Raw genomic sequence first — 27,746 nt, forward strand, 5'->3', positions numbered from 1 at the left:
ATTGTAGGATAAGAATTTGGTGTAAACACCATGAAAGCATGGATCCATCCTGCCTCATACCAATGGGTCAGGCTTCTGGTGGTGTAATGGTATAGGGGATATTTTCTCTGCACATGTCTTAGTACCAACAGAGCATCGTTTAAATGTCACAGCATATAAGTATGATTGCTGATCATGTCCATCCCTTTTTGACCTTAGTGTACCCTGCTTCCAGCAGGATGACGCACTGTGTCACAAAGCTCAAATTATCTCAAACTGGTTTCTTGAACAGGACAATGAGTTCACTGTACTCAAACCACTTCCACAGTCACCAAATCTCAATCCAATAGAACACCTTTGGGATGTGGTGGAATGGGAGATTTACATCATGGATGTGCAGTTGACAGATCTGCAGCAACTGTGTGACTCTATTGTGTCATTATGGACCAAAATCTCTGAGGAATGTTTCCAGCACTGTGTTGAATTTATGCCACAAAGAATTAAGGCAGATCTAAAGGCAAAAGTGGTACAACCCATTCCTAGAAAGGTGTAACTCATAAAGTGACCAGTGAGTGTACATTCACCTAGTACATATTCACATGTATACCAGTGCACATTCTAGCTGCCTTATATCAACGTGAAAACTGTGTAAGTATGTAAAAATAATGTATCCAGCGGGACCAAATGGTGCTGTACCATGACTCAGTATAATATCCAAAACACAGCTGTGGCTGTTACACACTGGGGACAGTAGGGGGCGGAATTCACCTTTAATGTTGGTTTGCAGTCTGCCAATACAAGCACAGATGAAGAAGCAAACCTCCCTGTGACATTCAGTGTTCTCATGTCGGTGTCATCTGTATACCATTAAATATCTCAAAATGAACATTATGCTGTCCTCCTTTTCTCGACTGCGCGGTCTGACTCACCTGCGTAGGTAAGCAAGTTAAGGTGTTTGCACGCGAGGCTAACGGTAAAGCTCGCGGTGATGGTTAAGGTTGGAAAGTTAGCTTAGTACCACGTTAGCAGCATGGCTAGTTGCTCATGCAGTGAAGCTGGATAGTCTCACGGGAACTTGGAGTTAGTCGAGCAATGGTTAAGCTAAACAGCGGTGCTGATTTACGTTGTTATGTTTAATTGATAATACGAAATGTGGTCTTATTATCAATTAAATATGGAGTAACAATGTTTGCTATAAAGCACTTTTGTTGACCGAAACATCATTCGTTACAGAGCAAGACGTTGCAGAGCAAGTAGCTGTAAAACAAACCGCTACAAGCCCTCATTCCTCCCAACATCTGTTGTATTATTGTATTATCGTCACTGTAGTACTACAGCATAGTGTTGAAATGAGAGTAACAGAATTGAACTGTGTTTTATTCTGTGTTTTTCCAACAGTATCCCTACAGGAGACATTGCAGTAACTGGCACCTCTTACCTTAGATTATTCAGTAGCTGGATTGGTCTTGGAGCAGATGCTAGACCTCAGGTTTTCAGATGTGTTGGTCCAATTTCTTCGCAAGCTGAGGGTTCAGGAGTGTTTCAGCAGGTTCCCTGGCAGTACCAGCAGGTACGGACCCGGAAAAGAGGCACAGAGTATCAGCCCAAGAACATCAAACGAAAACGAACCCACGGCTGGATCAAGAGGATCAGCTCACAAGGAGGCATTGAAGTGATTCTACGGCGGATGTTGAAAGGACGTAAATCGCTCTCACACTGAAGGTTCCTGTTGCAAGATTTGACTTTAAAGAAACAGACCTTGGTTCTTATATGCTGGAGGTGCTCAGTATGCAGCAAAGAACTTGTGTATTGGGTTAACCGGTGTGATATTGGATGTGGTTTGGGTCTGACAGTTCCAAAGTATCACTCTTAAGAGGAGAGTGGAAAAGTGCCCAGCAGTTTGAGCCACCCACTCTGGTCATGCCTGTGGTTTTGGTCAGACTCATGACATGTTAGCATCTGTTTTTTTTTTTTTTTTTTGAGTAAACATTATTGATTCAAAGAACAAATGTTACTATAATAAAAATTTTTTCCAAAATCAGCATGGCTGGCCTCAGATGAAAACATCAGGTCACTTCCCTGTTTTTTTTCCCACATTCATAATGGCTTTGGAGAGTCGCTGTCCATGTAAGGATGATCAGTTCATCTGCAGCATTCTAGTCTTTGGTTTAACCCAGGGGTCGGCAACCTGTAATACGGAAAGAGCCATTTGAACCCGGTTTCCACGGAAAACAAAACAGTGAGAGCCGCAAATACTACCGGTAGCCGGTGACGCATATATTGAGAAACTAAAATGAATAAATAAAATGATTTTATTTTAATATTTCAAGATCACAATAATGTTCCAATTTAAAACTACAACAAAAAACGAACTGACAAAAATAAAATGCACTTCAATTGGATACTTCCGTGAGCCGCACAGAGCCGCAGATTAAGCCTGAATGAGCCGCGGGTTGCCGACCCCTGGTTTAACCAGTTAAACTGAGTATTTACTGTGATATTTGGCGCCACCTGCTGGCTAATCAGGTTGGAAACTAACGAGGTTGTGGTTTATGAAGTCTTGTTTTAAACTATACAGTCAAGTACCTATGCTGTTGGACAAAAACACTTTTTTGCTAGTTTTGCCTCTGTACACCACCACAGTAGTGGCACAGACTTTTAATGAAATAAGTATGTGAATGAGGTACAGACTTTCAACTTTAATCCAAGGGATTTAACAAAGTATTGCACTAATACTTTGCATTAACTATTTAGAAACTACAGCCACAGTCCCCCATTTTCAGAACTTGTATTTTATATCTTTTTACTGAAACTCAAAATATGATGTCCAAAGATATTTTAATTCACGTGAAGGAGGCCATCATTAGACTGGAAAAAACAAAATAAACCTAACAGAGAGATAGAAAAAAAACATGTGAGTTCCCAAATCAGCAATCTGGTTCAGTCTTCAAGAGAAAGGAATGAACTGCTCAGCAACATCAAAGGGACTGAAAGACCACAGAAGACAGTGAATGACAAAATTATCTACCCAAGTCATGACCTCTCTCAACAAGGTAGCCGTGTCATTGTCAAGCTCTACAATCAAGAGACACCTTCATGAATGTAAATTCCGAGGGTTTACAGCAAGGTGCAAACCACTGGTTACACTCAGGAACAGAAACCATCTAAAAGAGCCTGCACAGTTCTGGAAGAACTGCACAGATGAAACCAAGATGAACTGGTACCAGAATGATGGGAAGAGAAAAGTATGGAGAAGGAAAGAAACAGCTCATCCTCTGCTGCATATCAGATCATTATGGCCATGTATGGCTGCCAGTGGAACAGGCTCACCAGTGTTCATGTGTGTTTAGTTTGTCCAATAATTTTGAGCCTCTGAAAAGTGAAGACTATGTATAAAAACATTTGTACCTCTTAAACAGTTAATGCAATACTTTTGTTAAACTCCTTGAATTAAAGCTGAAAGTTTGCACTTTGGTCATCTTGAAAATTCACTGTGGTGGTGAACATACAAAAAAATAAATAAGTAAATAAAAATATACATTATCTAAATACTCATGGACCTAACTACAGAACTGAGTTTTACCAGGCAATGCAGCACAGTACTACATCTACAGATTTTCATTTCGGTAGTTATAACTAAAATCCAAAATTAGGCAGAAATGCTGGACAATGAGAAACACGTTAGTCATGTAATTCCTAATTTTAATGTTTTTATTTTTTGCGTTTTAGTAACTGAATAATATCTAGAAAATCAGGCCACTCATTTCATTGCGCTGTGTTTTTAAGTTTAAAGGTATTAGTATTAGGTGGATGTACTAATACTACTCTATACCCTTGCAATATTCCTAAACAGTTAAAGAAATTGTCAGATTAAATATATTTTAGTGATCAGTCTGATTACTGAATTGTTGTTATTATTATGCTTCTGTATGATCTGTGTTTTTACATCATATGTCCCTGTATACTGAGACGCCGTGTACGTGCGTGAGAACACACGGGAGAAAGTGGCGTTGTTTTTATGAGAACTTCAGTCCATTCACCTCGTATTGGTGAATTGGTCTATTACGTATCCACGTTGTGGCCAATCAACGCGTTGTCTTCTCTCTCTCTTTGCACAACTGCCTCCGTTCAACCAATGAGGCAGGCTGGATATCAGAAGAGACCCGCCCTTTAAGAGACGAACAACACATATGGAGTGTTGAACTAGTAGCAAGTTGGCGGTCAAAGGACGCTGAATTTCAGGCTTTATGTTGTAGTTATACGAGTGACAGTTTCCAAACTGATTCAAGGGACGTGATGCGATCATATCATACGTAGTTTTTAGTTTTGTAGCAGACGCTATCGAACGGGTCAACACTTAGGTATCTTGGCTACGACAAAAACAACAAAGCTTAGTGGCTAGCTAGCTAAAACAGTAGCATCTGCTGGTTTTCACCCTCGCCGTGCTTAGCTAATTAACCAACGAAGAGCACGACTCGGACAGAAATGGAGAAGGTTGGGTCTTAGAAACTTCATTCCTGATCTGTTTAAGTATACGTCACAGTTGCTTTTCATTGACTTGCATATAGAGTAGCAAGTGGTACGTGCTGCACATAGTCTGTGACATAATACGTCATCTTGATAAACGTGAAGGGCAAGAGTTGTTTGTGAAACCTATCGAAGCCACGAGTGTGTTTTACTATGTGGCAGTGTATGTGTCACCGTTGTAGTTACACATAAGTGCTTATGCTCTTATTTTTCTGTTCTGTATACAGAGAGACTTCCTGAAGGGACTGCCTGTCTACAACAAAAACAACTTCAGCAGGTTCCACGCAGACTCTGTGTGCAAAGCCTCAGTGAGCGATGCTTGTGTTTGTCTTTATGCTGAAATGTTGTCATTGTGTAACTTAGGCCTCAAGGAGGTTTTGTCACGTGGTGATGCCACTATTTATGTTTGAGTCAGTTTATTCAGTGATAGACTTAACGTGTATCTCAATATTGTTGTTGTAGAACCGTCGACCATCTGTGTATCTTCCAACTCGGGATTATCCATCAGAGCAAAGTAAGTACACACCAAGTGAATGTGTTGCCAAAACTTTGGCAACACATTCGTTGAATTTGGGTGTTCCAGTCACTTCCATGGCCACAGGTGTATAAACCAAGCACATAGGCATGCAGACTGCTTCTACAAACATTTGTGAAAGAATGGGTCGCTACAAAGAGCTCAGTGAATTCCAGCGTAGTACTGTGATAGAATGTCACCTGCGGAACAAGTCAAGTTGTGAAATTTCCTCACTACTAAATATGCCACAGTCAACTGTTAGTGGTATTAAAACAAAGTGGAAGCAGTTGGGAACAACAGCAACTCAGCCATGAAGTGCTAGGCTGCATAAAATGACAGTGGGGTCAGCGGATGCTGAGGTGCATAGTGCGCAGAGGTCGCCAACTTTTTGCAGAGTCAGTTGCTACAGACCTCCAAACTTCATGTGGCCTTCAGAGCTCAAGAACAGTGCACAGAGAGCCTCATGGAATGGGTTTCCATGGCTGAGCAGCTGCATCCAAGCCTTACATCACCAAGCACAATGCAAAGCGTCAGAATCAGTGGCGTAAAGCACACTACCACTGGATTCTAGCGCAGTGGAGACGTGTTCTCTGGAGCGATGAATCACGCAGTTTGGGGAAGACCTCTTCCGGTTTCCACATGACTGCACACCAGTGCACAAAGCAAGGACCATAAAAACATGGATGAGTGAGTTTGGTGTGGAAGAACTTGACCGGCCTGCACAGAGTCCTGACCTTAACCTTATAGAACACCATTGGGATGAATTACAGTGGAGACCATGAGCCAGGTCTTCTTGTCCAACATCAGTGTCTGACCTCACAAATGCGGTTCTGGAACAATGGTCAAAAATTCCCATAAACACACTCCTAAACCTTGTGGAAAGCCTTCCCAGAAGAGTTGAAACTGTTATATCTGGAAGGGCCGATGACATATTAAACCCTATGGATTAAGAATGGGATGTTACTCAAGTTCATATGTGTCTGAAGACAAATGAGTGAATACTTTTGGCAAGGCAGTGCTTATGATGTCTGATATGCTGCGATATGAAAAGGTTTTGTTTTACTTAATATAACGCACAAAGAGCTGCTTTAATTTAGATATGCTGTCATTACATAATTTGCCCAGCATAGTGGTCTGGCTCTGCTGTTTTGTTACCCTCAGCAGTATGCATCAGAACTGAGTAGATAGTGGTGTGGTGTGCTGTACATATTTAGGTATTTAAAGATTATTGGTTGATACACTGTCAAAAGTCTTTTTAGTCTGTAAAAAACTGGTGTCCTCATCTTCCTCAAAAGTTATCTACATACACAGAGTATGTACACTCTTACTCACACTCATACTATTATGCATTTTTATATATACATTTTTGCATCTTGTATGTTTGTATCTCATGATTGGATCATCTGTGTTTTTGTTCTCCAGTCATAGTCACAGAGAAGGCAAACATCTTATTACGATATCTACATCAGCAATGGGATAAAAAGGTAAATGTTTTAAATCTAGTTCATCTAATGGAGGAGGCAGTTTGTACTAATTGTGTCTTTGACAGTAGATATCGTCTGTGTTGCAGTCCAGTGATTAATGCCTTTTTCCTTACTCCATCAGAATGCGGCAAAAAAGCGAGAACAGGAACAAGCAGAGGGGGAGAACACGGCGCCTCCGCGAAAAATCGCAAGAACAGACAGCAGAGAGCAGAATGACGATTCATAAACTGCTGTGCCGTCGATTCTCAGAGTAGAGACTGACCTACTCAGACAAAATGCACAAGCTGATGCAAAATACATGCTTGCAAACACAGGCCTTACAGCAGATGCACAGTTTGACTTATTTCAGACTGCAGCTGTGAAGTCGGTCATTATATTTACACTTGACTTTAGAGTTCTTCCTAAACCAAAACCCTTTTTTCCCTTTGTTTATTTACTGCTTTCACGCATTTTTCTTCACTTTGAGGAGGCCACACTTCTACTTCAGAGGCTTTTTTGTTCTCTTTTCATAGCAGTCTTAAAAATATCAAACATCTACCTCCTTATTGCTCAGTCCCTCTGTTCTTTTCTCTCACTTACGTTAAACGCAGGACAAAAAAATAAATAAAATCATTGCTTTTCTGCTGTCCCTTAAAGGTTTAAGGATGCAGTAATTAACACATATCTGAAATATGCATGTGCTGATGGGATGACCTTGTGGCTATTTGTCAATCAGGAACTTAGTTTTGAATTAAGTCTAAACAGTAGTCCTTTAAATGTTATTTTAGGTAATCTTTTTAGAGATTACTGTCACAGTAAGTGGAACTAAGCATTTCATCACTGGTTTAGATGTAATGCTGGATTCAGAGTTTTTTATGAGCAGTTTTGCAGAAAAAGACGAGTGCTCGAAGAAATGATTGTTACCTCCTGATGAAAAATATAATGTGTTGCCTTATGTGGGAGTGAGTGTGTTTCCGCCTGCGTCTTAGGTTTATATTGTTTCAGGAAGATTAATCACTGCAGAGTTGAATGGACTTCAGTGTAAGAAAACATTCAAGCCAATGTTTATACAAGAGGATGCAATTTTTCTTTCTTTTTTTTTTTTCTTTTTTGTACAGATTTTGTAGCCAAAATCTCAGTTGGCTTCTTAGTACTTCAACACTTGGATCTTTGTAATGGCACCATTAGTGCAGTATTTTAATGAATAATGTGTGTCAGTTACACTAATGTTTTGGTATTTTGGAAGGACTGCTGACAGTTCTGGCTGTAAATGTGTGCAGTTCTCATTTGTTTAAATACATCAGTCGTTTGAGTCATGTTGAGGAAATCTTTTTGGATCAGCAAGGCTCAGTACACACGTTGCGTTTGCTGCATGTAAAGTGTGACACTCCTCCCAAGGCTCTGCAAATCTTATATATTTGTACAGTATGTATATTTCAATTTCAATTAATAAGACAAGGAGTCACTCCAGTTTTGTCTTCCCCAAGCTAGCTGTAGTTATCGTTCACATTTAGCCACCGTTTCCCGTTATGCCGTAGCGTAGGGATACATGCCAGAGTTTGTTTAATTGAAACAAAAGCATTTAACTCATTTGCTGAGTTTTGAACTTTTGAAATACTTTTTGAAAATTCTAACCTGCTGCAGTGTACACCAATCAGCCACAAAATTAAAAGCGTCCTAATGTGGGGGTCCTGAACCCACTCACCTACTTTGTTTAGAGAGCCACTTTAAGAAAAAGTGGATGGTATCATACTAACCACACGAGTGCCCAAGGTTTCCAGCAGGATGTTGCACTGCGATAAGATGAAGAAGATGCTGTGCTCTTCATCCTTGTGGCTGACTGGTGAATGTTCATATTAGCTGCATGCGCAGGTCAGTGCAAGGAGAAAACACTGTAGATTTCACAAGTACTACTTTGAATCGGAGACGTGCAGTGTTTTATTTTCTTTAGCTTCACACAAAACTCACATATTTATGTCATATGGTTTGTATTTCATCACTTAAGTTTATTTTCCTTTGAGTTTGTTGTATAGTTGTGTTGTCAGTTTCTGATGTTCTTGTATAGATTGCTCTGTGACACACAGTAAAGACAGTAACTCAGTAATCAGCATCCATTCTTTGCATGAAACTGAAGCTTCCCTCTTTCTTATAGCATTTATGCATACAAATAGGTTTGAATTATGCAACAATTTTGACATTTTTCTTTATAACTTGGCATCTGAAAGCTGCATCTTTAGCATGTTTGTACAAAAGGGTGCACTCATGGCCACTTTATTAAGTACACCTTTTTAGCACTGGATTGGACCTTTTTTTTTTTTGCCTTCAGAACTGCCATAATTCTTCGTGGTGCACATTCAACAAGGTGCTGGAGATTTTGGTCCGCAGTGACACGATAAAATCACGCAGTTGCAGCAGAGTTGTCTGCTGCACATCTGTAAGATGAAACGCTCGTTCCACCAAAGGTGCTCTATCAGATATTTTATCTGGTGAACGTGGGGGTCATTTCAGTACAGTGAACTCACTAAAATGTTCAAGAAACCAGTTTGAGATGATCTGAACTTTGTGACATGCTGCGTCATCCTGCAGACTTCCGTCAGCAGATAATGGGTACATTGTAGTTATAAAGGGATAGATGTAATGGTCAGTATGCTTTCATGTTGGTTAACCAGTTGAACAGGTGTACCTAATAAAGTGACCAGTGGATATGAGTGTTTTAATTCAAGCCCTGCGTTCAGCAAACAAATCGAACCAGCTGCATGGTCGCTCATACAGTGATATTTATTAACTGTTTTATTTCTTGATGGATGTTTATTCAAGTGAGATTTATTTGCATCAAGGAAGTACATTCACTAATTTATGTAGTAAAATAATTCATAGAAAATCAAAGTTAAGAAAAATAGAATATTTTTCATGGTCACAGTGAATAAATCTGACCTATTGCGGAGGAATACAATGGCTTTGAAAGTGCTTCACAACTAAGAAAAGACATGATGGAGAAGTAATGCATGCACATAATGCAACATGCATTTTTATACAGGCAGTAAAATGAAAGAGAAACAAATGCATGATGGGAAGCTGCTGCTCATGTCCTCTGGTAAAAGGGCTCATTGGTGACAAAGTGCTGGAATTTGAAAAGGATCGTTCACGTCAATATAATGTGTTCTGGAGCTTTTGAAAACCACTCATGCAGTATTTGAACCTTAATTAAAGGTTACTCAAGCTCCGTCCAAGGTGTTACACTTACTGTACATTTTTACATGGAAGCTAGATAGGTGTTAATAGATACAGTGTAATGTTTTGTGAGAAGTACGTTGCATCAAGCATGAAAGTCCAGTCCTCGCTGACTTTACATGTGCTCCTCGTGACTAACGTTCTTCTACAATTCAGGTGCATCAGTGTCTCTGTTGTCTGAGCATATGTATGTTGCTCTCCACTTTATAATAATACACTGGTTTGGCTGATCGTTTATGAAGTCTTTAAGTTGGAGTTTTCTAAATCAGTCAATTGTTTCGATTCTCCTTTATCTGACTCAGTGGAGGGTAATTCCTCTGAGGAGGAGTTTACCTCAACCCTGTTGGGTTGAGCGTTGGCAGCCTGGGTGGTTGGCTGTGTCCCATTCGCACACACCACAGTACCCTCTGACTTGCTAAAACTGAACAGCTTCCCAGGACTGAATGTCCGGTTGGGGGATTGTGACCTCTCCTGGCCACTAGACGGAACTGAAGAGGTCACCGTTGACCCTGGCGTGGCTCCAGCTGCCACTGCTGGCTCCTTTTTCACTTCAGGTGACTTCAAGAACTTCAGAAATCCTGGGAGCTTTGCTTCGCCTCCTGTTGGGGACTGTGCTGGGGAGCGTGACGTGCCAGAGGAGAACTTCCCCTGGAGAGGAATGATCTGCTTAAGCTTCATCACATTGTTATTTCCCAGAAGAGAGCTTGGTCTCTTGGGCTTGTCCCCTGGCTTGCTTCCTTGTGTTTTGTCATGGTGGTGCTGGTGCTGGGCGTCTGCCTTATGGCAGTCACTCTCCTGACGGGCCTCGGCCTGCAGCTCAGCATGACGCTGAAGCTCTTCTTCTTCACGCCGGCGCCTGAGCTGCTGTTGGAAGTGTTGTTGGGCTTGCAGCTCATGCTTCTAAACAGGGAGGAGTTTGAAGATACAGAAGGGAAACAGAAAGTAAGAGATCTGCTCGAGGAGAAAGAATACTCTTCTGATAAAAGAACTGGCAGGTGAAGTTATCAGGGGCATTTATACTAGATTTTCTCACATTTGCTCATAGTCGTGTTGTTATCTCGATAACAAGACTTATTAAGACCCAGTTCCAGCAAAATGAATCAAGACTATACAAACACACACATACAATTACTTATCTCAATCACAAAAGGCTGCACCAGTGTACATTTTAGGATAATGATCACCACAAGGTCAAGGGGCACAAATGCATAAATATGCAACAATATGATACAGTGTGCAGCCAACAGCAAGCCTTATGTTGGCCGAAGGCCTTTCAAGCTATCATACAGTTATACCTTGAAAGCTTCCCTTCGTCGGTACTCTAGCTTGGCCATCTCTTCTGCTACCCAGCCAGGGATATCAGGGATGGCAACATGGATGATGTACTTTAGGAGGATTGCAAAGTGCTGTAAACCACCAAGACCACAAAGGGACACTCTCAACACACAGTTACATTAAGGCATGACAGCACCCCCCCACCCCCCACCCTTCTAATATTTCTATAGACAAAACACGACACATACAAATACCAAACACTCTTGTGAGGTAAAAAAAAAGTCATGCATTTTCTACTTCTCTCATATATATATAAAAAAAGTCATTTTCTACATTTACTAAAAAATAAATAAATAAAATCTACATGACAGCAAATACCTCCAGTAAGACGATGGAGATGATGGTCATTTCAGGACTGAGCCAGGGGAACAGACGCTGAAGCTGCCCACACTGTCCAATCAGATAACAGTTAACTATAATGGCTATCAAGCCCATGGCTTCCATTGCAGTCTGTCAACACACAGAGAGAGATATTTACATATTATCAGATGCCCCCACTATGCACGTGGTGGCTTGGAGGCTTTCCTGGCATTTTTCAAAGCATGACACACCGACCTGCCATTGTCCTATGTTCTCCACCCTCTGGCCGAATGGCCTCTGCAGGCCGGTGCAGAGCTTCAGGGCATCGCTGCGTATCTCGATGATGTTGTTGATAAGGGCGCACATAGCCGCCAGGGGAAATGCAGAAGAGAAAAGCACCACATAGCCAAACTGAATGAACATCTCCTGGTAGTCCTGAAGTGTGTCCTGTTGGGGTTAAATTATCATTAAGAAACAAAATGTGTATTATATCTAAAATTATTTCTATGGGCGCACGTGATTTTAAGTGTAAATGACTTTGTAAATACATTTTGGATTTAGCTCGTAGTCCCACCTCGTACGTCTGCATACAACTCTCAATCTCAGCCTGGGTCAGAGTGACGGTTTTTGGTTCTACTGGGGGATCAATCCATGATTTCTTGTCATCATTGCCCTCGCCCACGTTCCTTCTTCTCTGACAGATGGAGTCAGCGTCCTTCGGAGAGGGGATGGTGGAATTCTCTTTGGTGTCCTGCTAAAGCAAATATTAGACTGCTACTCCAGTAATTCTATAGCATTGCAGTGCATGCTTTAATTGTGATCTGCTAGTGTGGATGAGTTAAATGACTCTAAACAGTCACTGTTTCATATAATTCACAAAAATGGCACAGTGTAAATATAAAGGACCTTTGCTATGATAATTTTAGACTCATTTTGCATTTTAGAGACAGACAAAGCAGCAGTGAGGTATGATAAACAATTAAATTAAGCACACCACATACTTGAGCCAGGGCTTCACAATCACTGTCTTCATCACAACTATCAAAAATACTAGATGGATCCATGCCCTCCTCCACCAGCGTGGGACTGTCTTCTAGTGAGCTGTCATCCACTGCCTGCGTTTCCGTGGTGACATCCTGGTAGTCGACCTTTTCGGTGAAGCTGACTTTACGTTGCTTCATGGCACTGTCGGTCATGTCCCACTCTTCCTCCGTCAGCCTGAATCCTGCTTTCAGATCCCCTCTTCTCTTTGGCTCTGGGTTACCGTTTGCACTGTGACTGACAGGGATCCCTCTGGGACCCAGAAAGGAATAGGATGTCATTGAGGCTTGAGCCTTTCCCAGAGCCAGGCGGCCATATTTGAGCATGATGGCTTGGAGTAGCTCCCACAGCACCTTTGGGGTGAATACACCGAGCTTGTTTTGCTCATACAGGTAAGGCTGGAGGACCTCTTTGATGTTCTGCAGGAACTGGCGGAAAATCAGTAGAGTAGCTAGCATCTGTGAGGAGAAGGACAACATCTGTCACTGTGCTGAATGTAAGAATGACATTAAAGCAAGATACAGTAATTTTTTAAATAAAAAATTATGGTGGATTCAAGCCTTCTTGCTGTGAGGCAACAGTGCTAACCACTGTGCCACAGTGCTGCTCTAAAATGATATTTTTTCATTATATACTTGAAACAGCCATTAATGTATTGTTTTTAAAAAAAAAAACAACAAATTGAAACACATCTTCTTAGTTCCACATTCTGACTAAAATGCATATGAATACACAGGGGACATCTGAAAAGCCCCCAAATGCAAAATAAAGTATGGAGCTCATGTTAGCTTAATTAGGTAGCTGTCTGCAGCTGATAAAAATAATTTGGTTCATCAGTTTGGCTGACAAAATTGCTGGCAAAAGCAGCGGTAACAGTGCCCGAAAATGATACACACTCCGCTCCAAAAGTGCTAGAAAAGTGAAGCCAATCCCTTTATTTTTGCTGTAGTTGACTGAAGCCACCCATTTTTCTTGTGAGCAAAAGTATTGGAACATGTGACAGACAGGTGCGTTTTGTTGCCCAGGTGTGTCCTGTTACATTGATTATTCAAACAATAAATAGCGCTGAATGTCTACACTCGGTTTCAGATTTGGGTTGTACTAAGTAACAGGGAACAGGTAGACCAAGGAAAGCAGCAGCAGCAGCAGAAGATGACAGAAACATTGTAATTCCTGTAAAAAACAAACCCACTCTAAAACAACTGTTAGTGACATCAGCAACAACCTCTCAGGAGTGAAGGTATCACAATCTACTGTTCACAGAAGACTTCATGAACAAAAGTACAGAGACTTCACCAGAAGATGTAAACCTCTAATTAGCCAGAAGAAGAGCAGGAAGGCCGAGCTGGAATTTGCTAAGTACAGAGAGAAGCCTCAGAAACTCTGGGACAAAGTTTTATGGACTGATAAGACAAAAATGAACCTTTACAGAGGTGATGGAAAGGCTAAAGTTTGGAGAAAGAAAGGATCTGCTCATGATCTCAAACATACAAGCTCGTCTGTGAAATGCAGTGGAGGTAATGTTATGGCTTGGGCTTGTCTTCTTCTGGAATGTGGTCATTAAACTTCACTGATGATGGCACACATGATGGCAGCAGTACAATGACCTCAGAAGTCTACAGAAACATTTTGTCTGTCAATTTAAAGAAAGATGCAACCAAACTGATCTTTCATCACACAGCAAGATAATGACCCTGCAACATCATCAGGGTTCATCAGGGCAGGAAGTGGAAGGTTTTAGACTGGCCTAAAGAGGAGACATAAGAGAGTAACCCCCAAAAACAAACAACTGAAAGAGGCTGAGGTGAAAGCCTGGAAAAGCATCACAAAAGAAGAATGCAAAAGTTTAGTGATGTCAGTGGGTCACCGGCTTGATGCAGTTATTGCAAGCAAAGGATTTGCAACTAAATATTAAGTCTTATTCACTTTAATCTGATTTAAGCTTTTCTGTTCCAATACCGTTGTTTACAAAAAAAAAAATGGGTGGCTTCAGACAAAAGCTGCCATCTTCTGAACTGTGTATCAGATCCAGATGTAAATACCTGGAAATAAAAGCTGAGATTTTGATCTTTTGTTTCATATTCAGCTTTTAATATCAAACCCAAATGTTTTCAGTCTACAGCAAAATAAAGGGATTGGCCTCACTGTTCCAGTACTTTTGGAGGGAAGCGTATGGTCCTTTAAGGATAAAATGACCTTTCACTCAGTATTTGGAAAAAAAATCCTTGGTTACCTCCTTCAGTCGCTCCATGTCCTTGAGGTAGAATCCAATGTAGAAAAGACTAAGGTAGGAATTGATGAACTCAAACTGCAAAACAGGAAGAAAACATTGCAGAAACTCACACAGTCACTCATTCATGGGAGACATTCATGAGGAGGAATAATGACTTACAAAAACCATCTTGATGATGAGATTATTCTCATAGGCACTCTGAAGTCTATAATTCTCTAGATGAAGAAATAAAACATAAGAGTAGCATTATCCAACATGCACCAATCTGTCTTCTAACAAAAAACAACAACAACAACAACAAAAAACAGAGGGTAGAATAGGACATAGCCTTCATACTTAGGAGGTGTTTATGCTAAATTATGGTCATGGGCAAATATGTTTCATTATTTTTAATTTCTTCTTACCCATGTCATTGAGCCAGTAGGCTATCTTCTTATACACTTCATCACATACAGTTACAGTCACGGCCAGAAGTATCTTGGGAATGAATCTTGTAATACTAGGTAGCTCCTGAATCTCCATCACCACTTCCTGCAAGGTGAAACAGAAGCGTGATACATTTTTAATGGCCTATTCATTCATATCTCAAATCCCTTGGCTATTTTTAAAAAGGCTATTAAATGAATCTGAGCTGGTAGGAGGTATACTTGATTATGGTCTGTTTTACCTGTTTTAGAAAAGAATATATTACCACTCCTCAGGCTTAACAGTTGATATGGATCTTAGATTCTTTATAGCTTTTTAAAATTCTATGACATATAATAAAGACAGACTTTAATGTTCTGATGGATATTTGCGCTCACTGTTTATCTCTCTTGTTACATTTAAACACAGATATACAATCTCACCACCATTTGTTAACCCCAAAACTACATTAATTCCATTTCTCCTCACAGAACCCACATGCAGTTGTTATGTGTCTCAAACCTGCAGTTCCAGGCAGAGGAGCATAGCGAGGAAGACAAAACAGAGACAGAGGAGGCAAATGGGCAGGCTGACCAGCCATCTGAACAGAGCTCTCTTCCAGGGTGGGTAGTAGAACTCCTCACAGCCAGTTATAGGACTGCAACGCTTCACTCCCTGCAGAGACGACAGAGGAAACAGACGGGCATGGCTGAGTATGAGATTGGAGGCTATTTTGGGATTTTTGTGATCATTTGGACTGTGAAATGGCTATGAAGTGTTTATACAAAGTGTGCTCCACAACAAAGATTATATGACAAGAATTTATTACATCAAACTTGTGCCATCTTTACAAATTGAAACATAACCTGCCAAGAATTCAAAGCCTAAATCAGCTCTTCCTGTTGTGTAACTTGCATGGCAAACATCAGAATTTCTTCTCCCTAAAACTCTCATGCCCAACATGGGGTTTGAACCCACACCCCTGAGATCAAGCGTCTCATGCGCTATAATCTGAACTACCCAGGTCTAGTGTCACAGGTCCCCGCATGCCCTTTCAAAGCGTTACCCACAACCCCACCCTCTCCTCATTCCTCATGACAGGAGGCAGCAAGGAAGACGCTGCCTTCCCCCTACTTCTCATAGAAACACACTGATTGCATTTCCTGGAATTGTGTGACAACTAAGTTGCTGCAGAACTGCGCAAGTGATCCCTTGCACCAGTACACCATGCAAACATACTGATATAGCACTTAACTTAAAGAAAAGAAAATGTGCTAAAATAAAATAATTCTGCCTATAGATTCATTCTGTTTTGTTTTTTAAAATGAGCTTTAGATGTCTATTATCAACATGTGACTTTAAAAAAATGTCTGATGGTATAAGATCTGCAACAGTGCTCACCCTGAACTGAGGTCTGGGCTCCTCTAAGGATTCGGTGGGGGTATCCAGAGTGCCCCACCTGTAAGCCAGCTCTGCCTCTCGCCTCTTCCAGCGCTCCAGAAACAAAGTTGCCCACACAACGTTGAAGAGGGCAAAAACTACACAGCAGATATCCTGACTGGTCTGAGCAGGAGAGCAACCAGACAATCATGTACTGTAAGTTGTGATAACAGGGTTAGACAGTACCATGCAGTTTTCTGTTGTTTTACAAAGAGCTGTTGTTAGTGTCACTGATTAAATCTTTTAGTTTTTAAAGCATTTTAAAATTTTATAAAAAGGCATTTCAGTGGAAATTTCATATTTACTTTCATATATATTACTCCTTATATTTTATATATCAACTGTATGCTCTTGAAGAGGGACTTTTGTCTGTTCTCCTTTTCAGTGTGTCAGCGTGACCATAAATACAAAGTCAGCACAGATGTTTAATCTGCTTAAGGCTGGCCTCACCTGCCTGCCTGTCCAATTATTTCTGAGCCTCTGAAAATAGGGGACTATACATAAAAACGGTTGTAATTCCTGAACAGTTAATGCACTACTTTTGTTAAAGCCCTTGAAGCTAAACATCTGCACTTTAATCCCATACTGACTGTTTGATTTGAAATCCACTGTGGTGGATTCTGTAGTACAGAGGCAACATTACAAAAATTACGTAATAATCCAAAAAACATTTTTTTCCAAAAAGGGGGAAAAAAAAAAAAAGCTCCAATACCTGGTCAGCCTCTGCTAGTATCCAGAGCAGAAAGCCAATGACAGCAGGGTAAAGCATGGAGTTGGTGTAGAAACCCAGCCAAGCAAAATACATGGCTATCTTCACTCCAAAGTAGTCACAGATGTCATCTACAAAGTAGAAGAAATTGAAAATTAATTGATTACATGGCTTCAAACAGTTTTTTCTTTTACAGTGTCATTTAATATTCCTTATAACTGTATATAGGCATAATTGAGCCCCGCCGTTTACTGCCCTCCAGAGTTTTCTCAAAAGCAAAATTGTGATTCTTCCTACCGAGTGGCTGCCTCTCACACACAGCCTGGACCCAAGATGTCATCAGCTGGTTGAGTATCCTCTGCTCATGAAGAGGAAACATTTGTTGGATCACCCCCCGAGCTATCAGCTCTGGAACTAAACAGTACACATCATGAAACTTAGACAGTATCTGAGCTGCCATGTTTGGCAAAACATGTATTCTATAATCTCCTATAATCCAGAATTAAAAAATATCATAGTGAAAATTTTAAAAACTATTTGTGTGTTAGAACAACAGATATTGATACATGTCATCTATTTGTACTCCAGTTAAATGGTTTCATATGAAATACTGAATATAAAATCAAACACATTTATGAAGCATTGAAGGGATGGCTTTTAGGCATTAGAAACAGAAGGGGGGGGGGGGGGGGGCAGACAATAAGGCAATCATAAAAAGCAACATACTGATTGGCTGTCCCTCCAGGAAGTGAATGTTGTGAAGCACCTCCCCCTGCTTGGCCCGCAGATTATCTAGCCAGTACTTAATGATGCTCTGACGCTCCTGAACACAACCACAAGCACATGGCAGGAAAAAAACAGCAAATACATTTGAATCCATAGAACACACAATTCATTCTGTTAAAAATATTAAAACAATACTGGCATTGATACATGACGTGGCCCAGGGTTTGACTTCTAACCTGAGAGGTAAAAAAGCAGAGCTCGCTCTCAATGTTTTCATAGATGTTGTCCTCCTCGCAGGAAAAGCGCCGCATGCCACCACCAAACTGTGGTTTCACAGTCTTGTGCATGCCCATCTGCTCTGCTCCTCGCAGTAAGCTGAGGGTGACGAGAGAGGGTGAATGAACAGCAGGATTAACCCTGATGAAGCGCAGCACAGATGCTGCACTGAAAATGTTTGATAGATTAAGCACATTAACGGCTGGGGAACATCAAATTGCACCAAATACAAGTGTAAGCGGAGGATGACTGCTCACATGTTTAAAAAAAAAAAAAAAACTGAAGTGGATGATCACAAAATTCTGTCCTTGGTGAAGAAAAACCCTCCACACTCAATGATCTAAAGCATACCGCATCCTCTGTCAACCATGGTGGAGGCAATATTATGGTATTGACTGGCGATAGAAGCAGCAGGATGAATTGTGAAGGTTACGGGGCTATACAGTGCAAATGGATATTGTCCCAAAGCATACTGTAAAAGCAGCCCAAGAGTTGAGTGTAACTCCTAAAACTCCTTGAATTAAAGCCGAAGGTCTGCACTTCACTCACCGGACCTAACTGTATATTCCCTAATCATCTAATCATTTATTTAAATCATCAAGTTACATTTCTGCAAAGTTTTTATAATTTCAAGGTTTTTATAATTCATTACTTTATTGTGGACTCTTGTCTAACTTTGAAAAGCTGCAAAATCTAACAGAGGGACAACATCGAGTTTGAGGATTTGTTTGTGGCTAAGATGAAGTAGGTGTTGGTAAATAGTGGTAAAAAGTGGTGTAACACACACACACACACACAAGTGTGTTTTTCTATCTTTGTGGGGAATTTCCATTGACTTCCATTCATTTCTACAGCCTAAACCTTACCTTTACCCTTTTCCTAACCCTAACCATCACATACGTAACCCTAACCCTAACCTAAACTCAATTCATACCTTAGCCCTAACTCTGACCCCTGACCCAAAAACAGGGTTTCCCCTTGTGGGGACAAGGTTCCAGTCCCCACAAGGAGCAATTGGTCCCCACAACGTAGTATATGTCAGGAAAATTGTCCCCACAAGGTATTATAAACATACGCGCACACACACACACACACACACACACACACACACACACACACACACACACACACACACACACACACACACACACACACACACACACACACACACAGAGCCAGAGTCTGAGTTACCTACTTCTCGAACGTTGTTGTGATGAAGAAGGCATGCGCCTGGGTGTGTTTATGCTGTCGAACCTGGATGCTGACTTGTGGGATTCCAATTCGAATCTGATTGAGGAGCCACAGCAGAGTGTGGTCATCTATTGTGTCTGTAGGAAAAATGTGATATTTTTTTTTTAATCACTGACATTAACATGATTATCAAAATGCATTTTCCTTAAAACAAACTTTTCTTTGCAGTCTAAATTAACTTGAACTGGCATCACCTTCGGAGGCATGTTTAACAAAGGCAGGCTGCTGCACAAGCACGAGCCAAGAAGCGTCATGAAGTGCAGTAAAAAGTATCCTCGTCTACATTTACCACAAACATTTTTTTCAAAAGGCAGTGAGGATGGACTGTAATCTTTTTCAGCTGACTCTGTGCAGAATGTTGTGTCTTTATTACAACATTAGTCTTCCCCTTTAAACACTAATGGAACCATCACACACCTGAAACTGGAAACGTCGAACATGACATTGGAAAGTACTTCAAATATGAAGCCCATTAAGCATGGAACTACTTTGAGACTGGTGCGGTTTACACATAAATATATGTTGCGCCTGTTTCTTTCTTTCAGCTTGAGCTATGACTGCTGACTGTATGTTGAGCACTGTTGCGTTACAGCTGCAGTAACAGCTGCTGTCTTTGATTGCTTAGCATAAACACACACTGTGACATTTATGTTTGATGAAAACTGCTTCAGTCGACTTGACACAACTACATTTTCTGATTAAAATTCAAGCGAGCATGCCTAGAATAAAAATTGCAGGTGCACACAGTAAAAAAGTTAAAATGCAATTTTGTGCATCACGTATGCGCTTTCAGATGTAGCACTTAAAACATCAAAATGTAAATACGTGGAAGCAGCTGATATTTCAGCTCAAGGGTGAGCTCAAAGGGAAGTGAAGCGTACACTCAAAATATGTATTCAGAGTGGTCAGATATATATTCTTCAGATTGTTTTTGAAAAAATTAAAACCTCTTCATGTTAATTTAACTATCATCTAAAGGGTTAACATCTCAGTTCTGGTTTTATTACAAAGCATCTTAACAAACAACAATTAAGTTAAATTAATTACATTATAACAGCATTACCCAACTGTGTACAACCCCAATTCCAAAAAAGTTGGGATGGTGTGTAAAATGTAAATAAAAACAGAATGCAATGATTTATAAATCTCATAATCCCATATTTTATTCATAATAAAACATAGAAAACATACTGAATGTTTAAACTAAAAAAAAAAAAAAAGAAATGGGAGCATTTTGAGAAAAAAAAAAGCTAATTTTAAATTTAATAGCAGCAACATGTCTCAGAAAAGTTCTAACAAAAGTTACTAGTGAGAGGTCTGAACTGCAGGCAGTTAAACTGAGGGCTGATAACTGGATAGTCTGGTTATCAGTCGAATGGTCCCTCTCATCTTTAGTCCACAGGATGCTATGTTCATGTACCACTTACTTTTCCAGCCTTTTGTCTCCCCCCGTCCTGACTTTTTTGAGACGTGTTGCTGCCATCAAATTAAAAACGAGCTAAGATTTTTTTTCATGAAATATTAAAATGTCTCAGTTTAAACATTTGATACGTTTTCTATGTTCTATTGTGAATAAATATGAGACTTAGAAATCTTTGCTTTTACACAGCGGTTCACCTTTGTTGGAACTGGGGTTGTAAAAAACAGGAGAAAACAGGAGACACTGTCCTGAAAATCAAGATCATAAATGCCAAACAAGAGCAATAAAATGAACGTATGTGCTGCAGGATTTCATGTTACTAAATAGAATTTTTACCTACAAAAGCAGCATTGACCCTACCTAAGCTGGATTATTTAAATCCAAAATAATCTACAGGATGGGGTTTTTAATGCTGTATATGTGTAAGTTTGGTTAATGAATTCACAGCTTCATTAGAATATACTGCAGAAGGGGCTGGTCTGTACACACAGGCACAGTAAACAGACGGTTTCTAATTGTCCTCAGAGATCATCTTAAAGTCACAAGCATCTGACTACGTGGGTTGCTGGCCAGCACAGATATTAATAAATCAACACTGTTCTCTCTGCATCAAGGGACAGACAGAGAGGACATATCCAAGCTTACTGTACCTGGGAATGTCATCAGTATATCACAGTTTTCTGTGGGAACCATCTTTAACCAGGACTTCCGAGACATAATAAAACGTCTGGCCTGCAGAAGTCGCTTCCCAAACAGTTTATCTAAGGAAGAGAGGCAACATGGAGAGAAGGTGAAACTGATTCAAAGTGGGGTTAGCAAAGTTTAACAGATGCTGATGGACTCAGCTGACCGGTTTTCCAGTAGTATCACTCACTCTCTCAACACAGACAAAATTTCATCACCACATTCATCACTCTGTCATGGTGACATGGGGACAGAAAATGCACACAGTAGTGAAGGTTAACTGTGCTGTGACTGAGCAAATGTTATGAGAGGCAAACAAACAAATGATCTGCAAACTGGTTCATGAGTAAATACTCACTAACGAGCTACCTTTCCGAGCCTCTCTAGATAAACATTAAATGCTGACAAACCAACAGGCCTCGGTGTACTCAGCAGCTTCAGCCCACTTGTGTGTTATTACAATGCAGTGAAGTCTGGAGTCATCATTTTTTATCGCTGCTTCTTTCACACAATGGGTTTCAGAAGCCCACATTCAGGAACAACAGCCACAGCGATGGGCGAATCTCTTTGTAGTTCACTGAATTATGCTGTAACACTCTCAGTGTGTGTCTGTCTTCAGGATGGCACATTCATCATCACATCACCTACTTACAGAGCGTATTATCCCTCTTTTTGAGAGTCATCTATGCCGCTGTCATCTCTGTGTTACGGTATTTTATTTCAATTCAATTCAATTGTATTTATATAGCGCCAAATCACAACAAACAGTCGCCTCAAGGCGCTTTGTATTGTGGGTAAAGACCCTACAATAATACAGAGAAAACCCAACAGTCAAAAAAGACCCCCTATGAGCAGCACTTGGCTTCAGTGGGAAGGAAAAACTCCCTTTTAACAGGAAGAAACCTCCAGCAGAACCAGGCTCAGGGAGGGGCAGTCATCTGCCATGACCGGCTGGGCTGAGGGGAGAGAAAGACAGAGATTAATAACAATTAATGATTAAATGCAGAGTGGAGTATAAACAAAGTAAATAAGAAAAGAAACAGTGCATTATGGGAACCCCCCCAGCAGCCTAGGCCTATAGCAGCATAACTAAGGGGTGGTTCAGGGTCACCTGATCCAGCCCTAACTATAAGCTTGATAAGGGAAAGTTTTTAGCCTAATCTTAAAAATAGAGAGGGTGTCTGTCTCCCGAATCCAAGCTGGGAGCTGGTTCCACAGAAGGCCAATTAAGGCCAATAAACCAACTTGCTTCCTGCAATTAATAAACACCAACAACAAACAGCGTACGATAAGATGTTTTTGGAGATATGATGAGAAGAAAAAATTAATGCAGGTTTTTGACTTTTTGTGTGACATATTGATGCGATCCAAGCCAAGTCACAGACACTGGCTGCTTCTCCTTTGTCCTCCACGTGCTGCATGCTTCAGAGTACCGCGCACTGATCGTCTCTCTGGTTCCCCGTGACATAAAAGCTTATTAAAGCCATGAAGAATCTGTCATTTGTAGATGCATATGAGATGCAAATCTGTCCCCCAGGCGGGAGCAATTTATCGAGTTAGGGTCAAATTATCATTAAATAATGAGCCGATTTAATGTTAGAATGCAATAGAGCAGGTGTGCATCAAAGAACTGGAGTACAATGGATAGATTTTTAAACTTTGCAATAAATTTATCATCTACCACGGCAATTACAACATTTCATTTTTACCTTTAACATCAGTTCCTTATCAGGCCTTTTTTGACTGGCCTATCAGCAAATAAAATGGCATCTATGGATCATTGCTATCAGCCAAATTATTATTTTTAACAGCTGTGTTTTTATATCTGTCCAGACATTTGCAATATGTGCATCCCTCATCACAACTGTGATACAGAATTTCAGCACCCAGTTTACTGGTAAAAGTCAGACCTCTCACATCATGACCTAGTGAGAATAAAGAGATGATCAAGGGCAATATGACTCAGAAAATAAGTGTGTGCGTAAATTTGAATAACATTAATGCATGAAGATAAATATGATGACTCATTTATTTCACTAATATGAATATTCTGAACTTAAGTCACTCATTATTGCAGTTTTCAATAAGACAGTAAAGGAAAGAAAATCACTCAACAAGCTTACATTGTGAGAGTTTCATGAGAAAAGAAACCTGTTAAATGAAATACTAACTTTTTGAATTATTTTATCAAATGAAATATGATTTCACTTTTGCAGGAAATATAAATCTGTCCACTTCATTCATGTCTTATTGATGGTAGGGTTCATCAGACAACACGTTTTAGCTCAAACAATGTTTTAGAAAGTTAGTTCTTAGCATGTTTTTCAACAATTTAAACATTCATTCTGAAGTATTCTTAAATATTGTCTACATGGTGTATTTCCAGGCAGTGGGGGTGCTTTCCCAACATGAAACGGACACCAGACAGGTAGCCATGAACTACAAAGTTTTCAACAAAAAAGGCTACACACAAGTCAGGAAGAGGGAAGCTGCTGTAATCTGCTGTAGCCTCAGACTGATAGAGCAAAGGATATGTTAGGATATTGTTCCATATTAGTTCAGGCTACAAACCTGTACATTTTCAAGTTGATAATGTTCTCACATTGGTAAAAACCATCACCTGCCACACTGTAAACCCAGATTTTGATTCGACTTAAAAATATTGAGTTCATATTACTTAAAATTGCCTAGTATGTGAACATTACTTGTTAATGCTGAATAAGCTGAACTGTTTCATGTCCTTGTTTATTGTAATTGTGTTTTTAAGTCCAATCAACAGCTCCCACTGAAATAAACTGAGCTTATATTACTTAAATATCTGTCATTTCACAACATAACTTATTAATTCTGAGTAGACTGTACTTTTTGATGGTCTATCTTATTGTAATTATGTGTTTGAGTTCAAACAACTTAATGTCATCAGGTTTTGCACCCTGCTAAAAATCTAGTTGACATCATTTTTAACAGACAAGTTAAGTAGGTGGCAGCACAGTGGCATGGTGGTTAGCAGTGTTACCTCACGGCTAGAATGACACCTAAAAGGTCTGGGTTCAATTCCACCTTGGCCCCTGCCTCTCGCTGTGTGGAGTTTGAAAGAGTAGATATTTGTTTCTTGTGTTTATTTTTTGTTCACCCTCTGGTTCTCTACTTGTACAGTTTTTCATTGTTCCATGTTTCCATGTTTGTTTATTTATAAATTTAAACAGACATAGTTCAACATCATAAAAAATATCATTGCTACAGGCAGCATGGTGGTGTGGTGGTTAGCACTGCTGCCTCACAGCCAGAATAGCTATGGTGAATGATTGCTTAAACTAAGTATCCTCAGTTACTGAAACTCTGTTATTAGTCTATTCAACTTAGATCTTCCATTGCATTCCAAAAGGGCCACAAGTACATTGAACATAGTCCACTGCACTTATTCAACTGATGCTCATTACTTAAAAAATTTAAGGCAACGAGTTACCTTGTTTTTTTTGTTTTTTTTTTAAGTAGATTCAACTTATCCGGGTTTACAGTGCAGTGATGTAGGAAAACCTTTGAAAGTTTAAAGTTCATTTTTATAGCGTTCCCACAATTGCCTGATCTAATCTATATAAATGCAACTGAGATTTCCCCCAATATGGTTTACACTTGGCTTTAAATGAAAGCAATGGTGACATTGTTCAGACCCAGACTGTGAGGGCTATACAGTAAGAGGCCCAGACTATTACCTGAGTATTTAATGAAGGCACTGGGTGGGAAGACAAGGTGTCTATGGGCCCTGAAAGATACCACCACAGAACAACCTGCCCCTCACTCCCCAAGGAAGTGGCACAATTGAGTAGACCAAAGGTATTTGATTCTAATTGCTTTTAATAATCTTCATAATCCATTGCCAGAAATTGCCATAACACGGGCCACTTGCTTACTCACTACTGTAGTACCTACTGTAGTATCTCTCCTGTGGAGTCATCGTGATCTCAGGACAAAACGCACACAGCTGACATCTGAGCCTGCAACGCATTCTTTAGTCTCTTCAGAGTAGCCTATAGTGTAGCACAGCCCGCTGGGACACGCACCCCGCTGCATATCACCCCTTCATGCACCTGTGGACCAGGAAACCTGACTCTTCCCGGGCCTGTCTGAATCGGAATGCGCACTATGTAGCGACGGAATTAAAGCACACGGAAACCTAAACCCAATCACAGCCGGATCCCTCCTGTGAGTCATTCACTGAAGTCTATTAAGCATCAGTGACCGCACCATATCGTTCATGCACAGTAGCCCAATCTCCATTGTCCCCATTCTCTTCTCTCTCTCTCTTTTTTTTTTTTTTTTTTTTTTTTTTGGCAAATGCACACAAACACTCGCTTCCTCTAATCAGCAGTTTACACACACCGGACACATTTGGCCGTCTTTTTTTTCTTCTGCGGTACTCACCAAGCACCCCAGACGGGGTTGAGGACGTTTGTTTCTGCTGCTGGTTGTTGGTCCTGTCCTGCTGCTGCTGCTCGCTTGGCACCGTCCTCTCCATCCTCTCCCCTGCCCCGTCTCTGTCGTTGATGTCTGCGGCGCTGCTGCTGCCACTGTTTACAGTAGCGTCGGTATCAGCTGCTGCGGTGCCCGCCGCTTGCATGGTGGTGCACAGATACTCCAGTTGGTGAATTGGCTGGAAGACCGCACTGCACGGAGGACTCTGCTTTTATTTCATGGCTTTTGCATGTCAAGGGAAACCCTAATGTATCTGAAAGATGAGGAGGAGGAAGAGGAGGAGGAGGAGGAACATGATCATGGCATCTACACGTTACGCGCACCAGTCGTGACTGGATGACGACAGAGTTTTGGGGAACACCTTGCAGGCTACAGGTCCACAAACGATATGAGTGTTTCACAGCCTTCCACGCAGACCTGAAGGTGACTGCATGTTCCATATTTTCTCATATTAATATGCACATTCTGTTTTTGAAATATCTATGAAACCAACAGCATTTCATGGACACTCTGGAGTCCCATAAGGTATAGACATATATATATTTTAACTTGTGAGAACAAGTTATACTGTCTGCATAACAATAATTTCTTTACAATAAACAGCAACCTATTGGTGAATAAGGTGTGTGCACAAGATAAATAATTTGTTCTCACAGGATAAGAAGTTCTTCTAAATTTGGGTGAAAAGCATCCTGTCCACTGAATGAGAATAAAGACTTACGGTGCTTTTCCTAAATCAGTAGTCCCCATTCAAAATAAAGATGGCAGTGTTCCGCATACAATTATGCAAAACCCATCCCTTTTCTTCCACTTATTCAATTCACCATCACCAAGGGGGCTGGAGCCTATCCCAGCTGCCATAGGGTGAGAGGCAGTGTACTGGTGACCCTGGACAGGTCACCAGTCTCAGCCTAACACAGAGACAGACAACCATTCACATCTGTGGGCAATTTAGAAATAACTAATCACTAATTAACCTAACCCCACATCTTTGGACTGTGGAAGGAACCCAGAGTACCTGGAGAGAACACACACAGACGCAGGGAAAAAGGCCAGAAAGGCCAGATGGTGGAGTCAAACCCAAGACCTTCTTGATGTGATGCACTAGTGCTAACCACCAAACCACAATGCTGATTTTGCAAGATAGACATTAAAAATACACTAAAATCATAAATTTTGTGCAGTGGATTGCATAGGATTTCATTCAGATGACTCTCTGTGAATTCCAAAAATAAATTCAGACTACTGGTATTTTGTTTTTGTTTTTAAATAACCATCTGTGGTTGCAGGCAGGCAAATGCAACCAAGGAAGTGGTTAGCATGGTTTAGAAAGTTTGCGGTGACAAAAACAGTAGCTCTAAAGCTCAACTCACGCACTAACTTCTATACAATAGACGCTCAATAGGTTGCTTAAAAGTCAGCATTAAATTAAGATTTCTGACACTTTATAATCAGGGTCATGTTGCCAATAATCACTGAATCATGTCCCATAATTTTGGCACTGGTTAAATGCAGCTCTGTAGCCTTTTTGGTTCACTGTATATTTTTTGTGTGACCTACTGACATAGTTACATATACAGAACTTGTCAGGCTACTGGTTTTTCTGTTTTTCTGTTTTTCCATTTTTGTGCTAAACTAAGCTAGGCCACTTTAACAGAAAGACAAAGAAATACAGTCAGTGTTATCCCTCAGCCTCCTGGCAGAAGCATCTTTACGTGGTACAGATCCCCTGAAGCACA

The 27,746-nt window shown here is 40.5% G+C and overlaps 3 protein-coding genes across 3 annotated transcripts; 2 read left to right on the forward strand and 1 right to left on the reverse strand.

Annotated features, from left to right (window-relative positions):
* The first annotated feature begins 776 nt into the window (after window positions 1-776).
* On the forward strand, window positions 777-1,962 carry mrpl34 (mitochondrial ribosomal protein L34). The gene is made up of 2 exons (XM_030752514.1): window positions 777-916; window positions 1,378-1,962. Exons 1-2 carry the CDS (start codon window positions 861-863, stop codon window positions 1,697-1,699), a joined length of 378 nt encoding a protein of 125 aa, XP_030608374.1. The 5' UTR covers window positions 777-860; the 3' UTR covers window positions 1,700-1,962.
* Window positions 1,963-4,107: 2,145 nt separating this feature from the next.
* Window positions 4,108-8,605, forward strand: LOC115796075 (DET1- and DDB1-associated protein 1-like). The gene is made up of 5 exons (XM_030752302.1): window positions 4,108-4,473; window positions 4,734-4,814; window positions 4,969-5,020; window positions 6,443-6,504; window positions 6,626-8,605. Exons 1-5 carry the CDS (start codon window positions 4,465-4,467, stop codon window positions 6,728-6,730), a joined length of 309 nt encoding a protein of 102 aa, XP_030608162.1. The 5' UTR covers window positions 4,108-4,464; the 3' UTR covers window positions 6,731-8,605.
* A 490-nt stretch (window positions 8,606-9,095) lies between these two features.
* LOC115796076 (anoctamin-8-like) lies at window positions 9,096-26,152 on the reverse strand. Its single transcript, XM_030752303.1, has 18 exons — window positions 25,957-26,152; window positions 21,501-21,611; window positions 19,375-19,507; window positions 18,140-18,278; window positions 17,904-18,000; window positions 17,475-17,591; window positions 17,181-17,308; window positions 16,430-16,591; window positions 15,551-15,703; window positions 15,028-15,154; window positions 14,783-14,838; window positions 14,624-14,698; window positions 12,351-12,848; window positions 11,924-12,100; window positions 11,605-11,796; window positions 11,368-11,499; window positions 11,010-11,120; window positions 9,096-10,614 (listed from the first exon to the last, which is right to left on the reverse strand). Exons 1-18 carry the CDS (start codon window positions 26,150-26,152, stop codon window positions 9,949-9,951), a joined length of 3,270 nt encoding a protein of 1,089 aa, XP_030608163.1. The 3' UTR covers window positions 9,096-9,948.
* Between the last annotated feature and the right edge of the window lie 1,594 nt (window positions 26,153-27,746).

Source organism: Archocentrus centrarchus, chromosome 17, assembly GCF_007364275.1.
Source record: "Archocentrus centrarchus isolate MPI-CPG fArcCen1 chromosome 17, fArcCen1, whole genome shotgun sequence".
Taxonomy (NCBI): domain Eukaryota; kingdom Metazoa; phylum Chordata; class Actinopteri; order Cichliformes; family Cichlidae; genus Archocentrus; species Archocentrus centrarchus.

Coding starts and splice junctions, on each gene's coding strand:
- mrpl34 (XM_030752514.1), top strand. CDS start 861: ATGAACATTATGCTGTCCTCCTTTTCTCGACTGCGCGGTCTGACTCAC. Junction 917..1,377: donor GGTCTGACTCACCTGCGTAG/GTAAGCAAGTTA, acceptor TTTTTCCAACAG/TATCCCTACAGGAGACATTG.
- LOC115796075 (XM_030752302.1), top strand. Junction 4,815..4,968: donor ACTCTGTGTGCAAAGCCTCA/GTGAGCGATGCT, acceptor TTGTTGTTGTAG/AACCGTCGACCATCTGTGTA. Junction 5,021..6,442: donor GGATTATCCATCAGAGCAAA/GTAAGTACACAC, acceptor TTTGTTCTCCAG/TCATAGTCACAGAGAAGGCA.
- LOC115796076 (XM_030752303.1), bottom strand. CDS start 26,152: ATGCAAGCGGCGGGCACCGCAGCAGCTGATACCGACGCTACTGTAAAC. Junction 19,508..21,500: donor TATACTGATGACATTCCCAG/GTACAGTAAGCT, acceptor TTTTTCCTACAG/ACACAATAGATGACCACACT. Junction 14,839..15,027: donor CTACTGGCTCAATGACATGG/GTAAGAAGAAAT, acceptor TTCTTCATCTAG/AGAATTATAGACTTCAGAGT.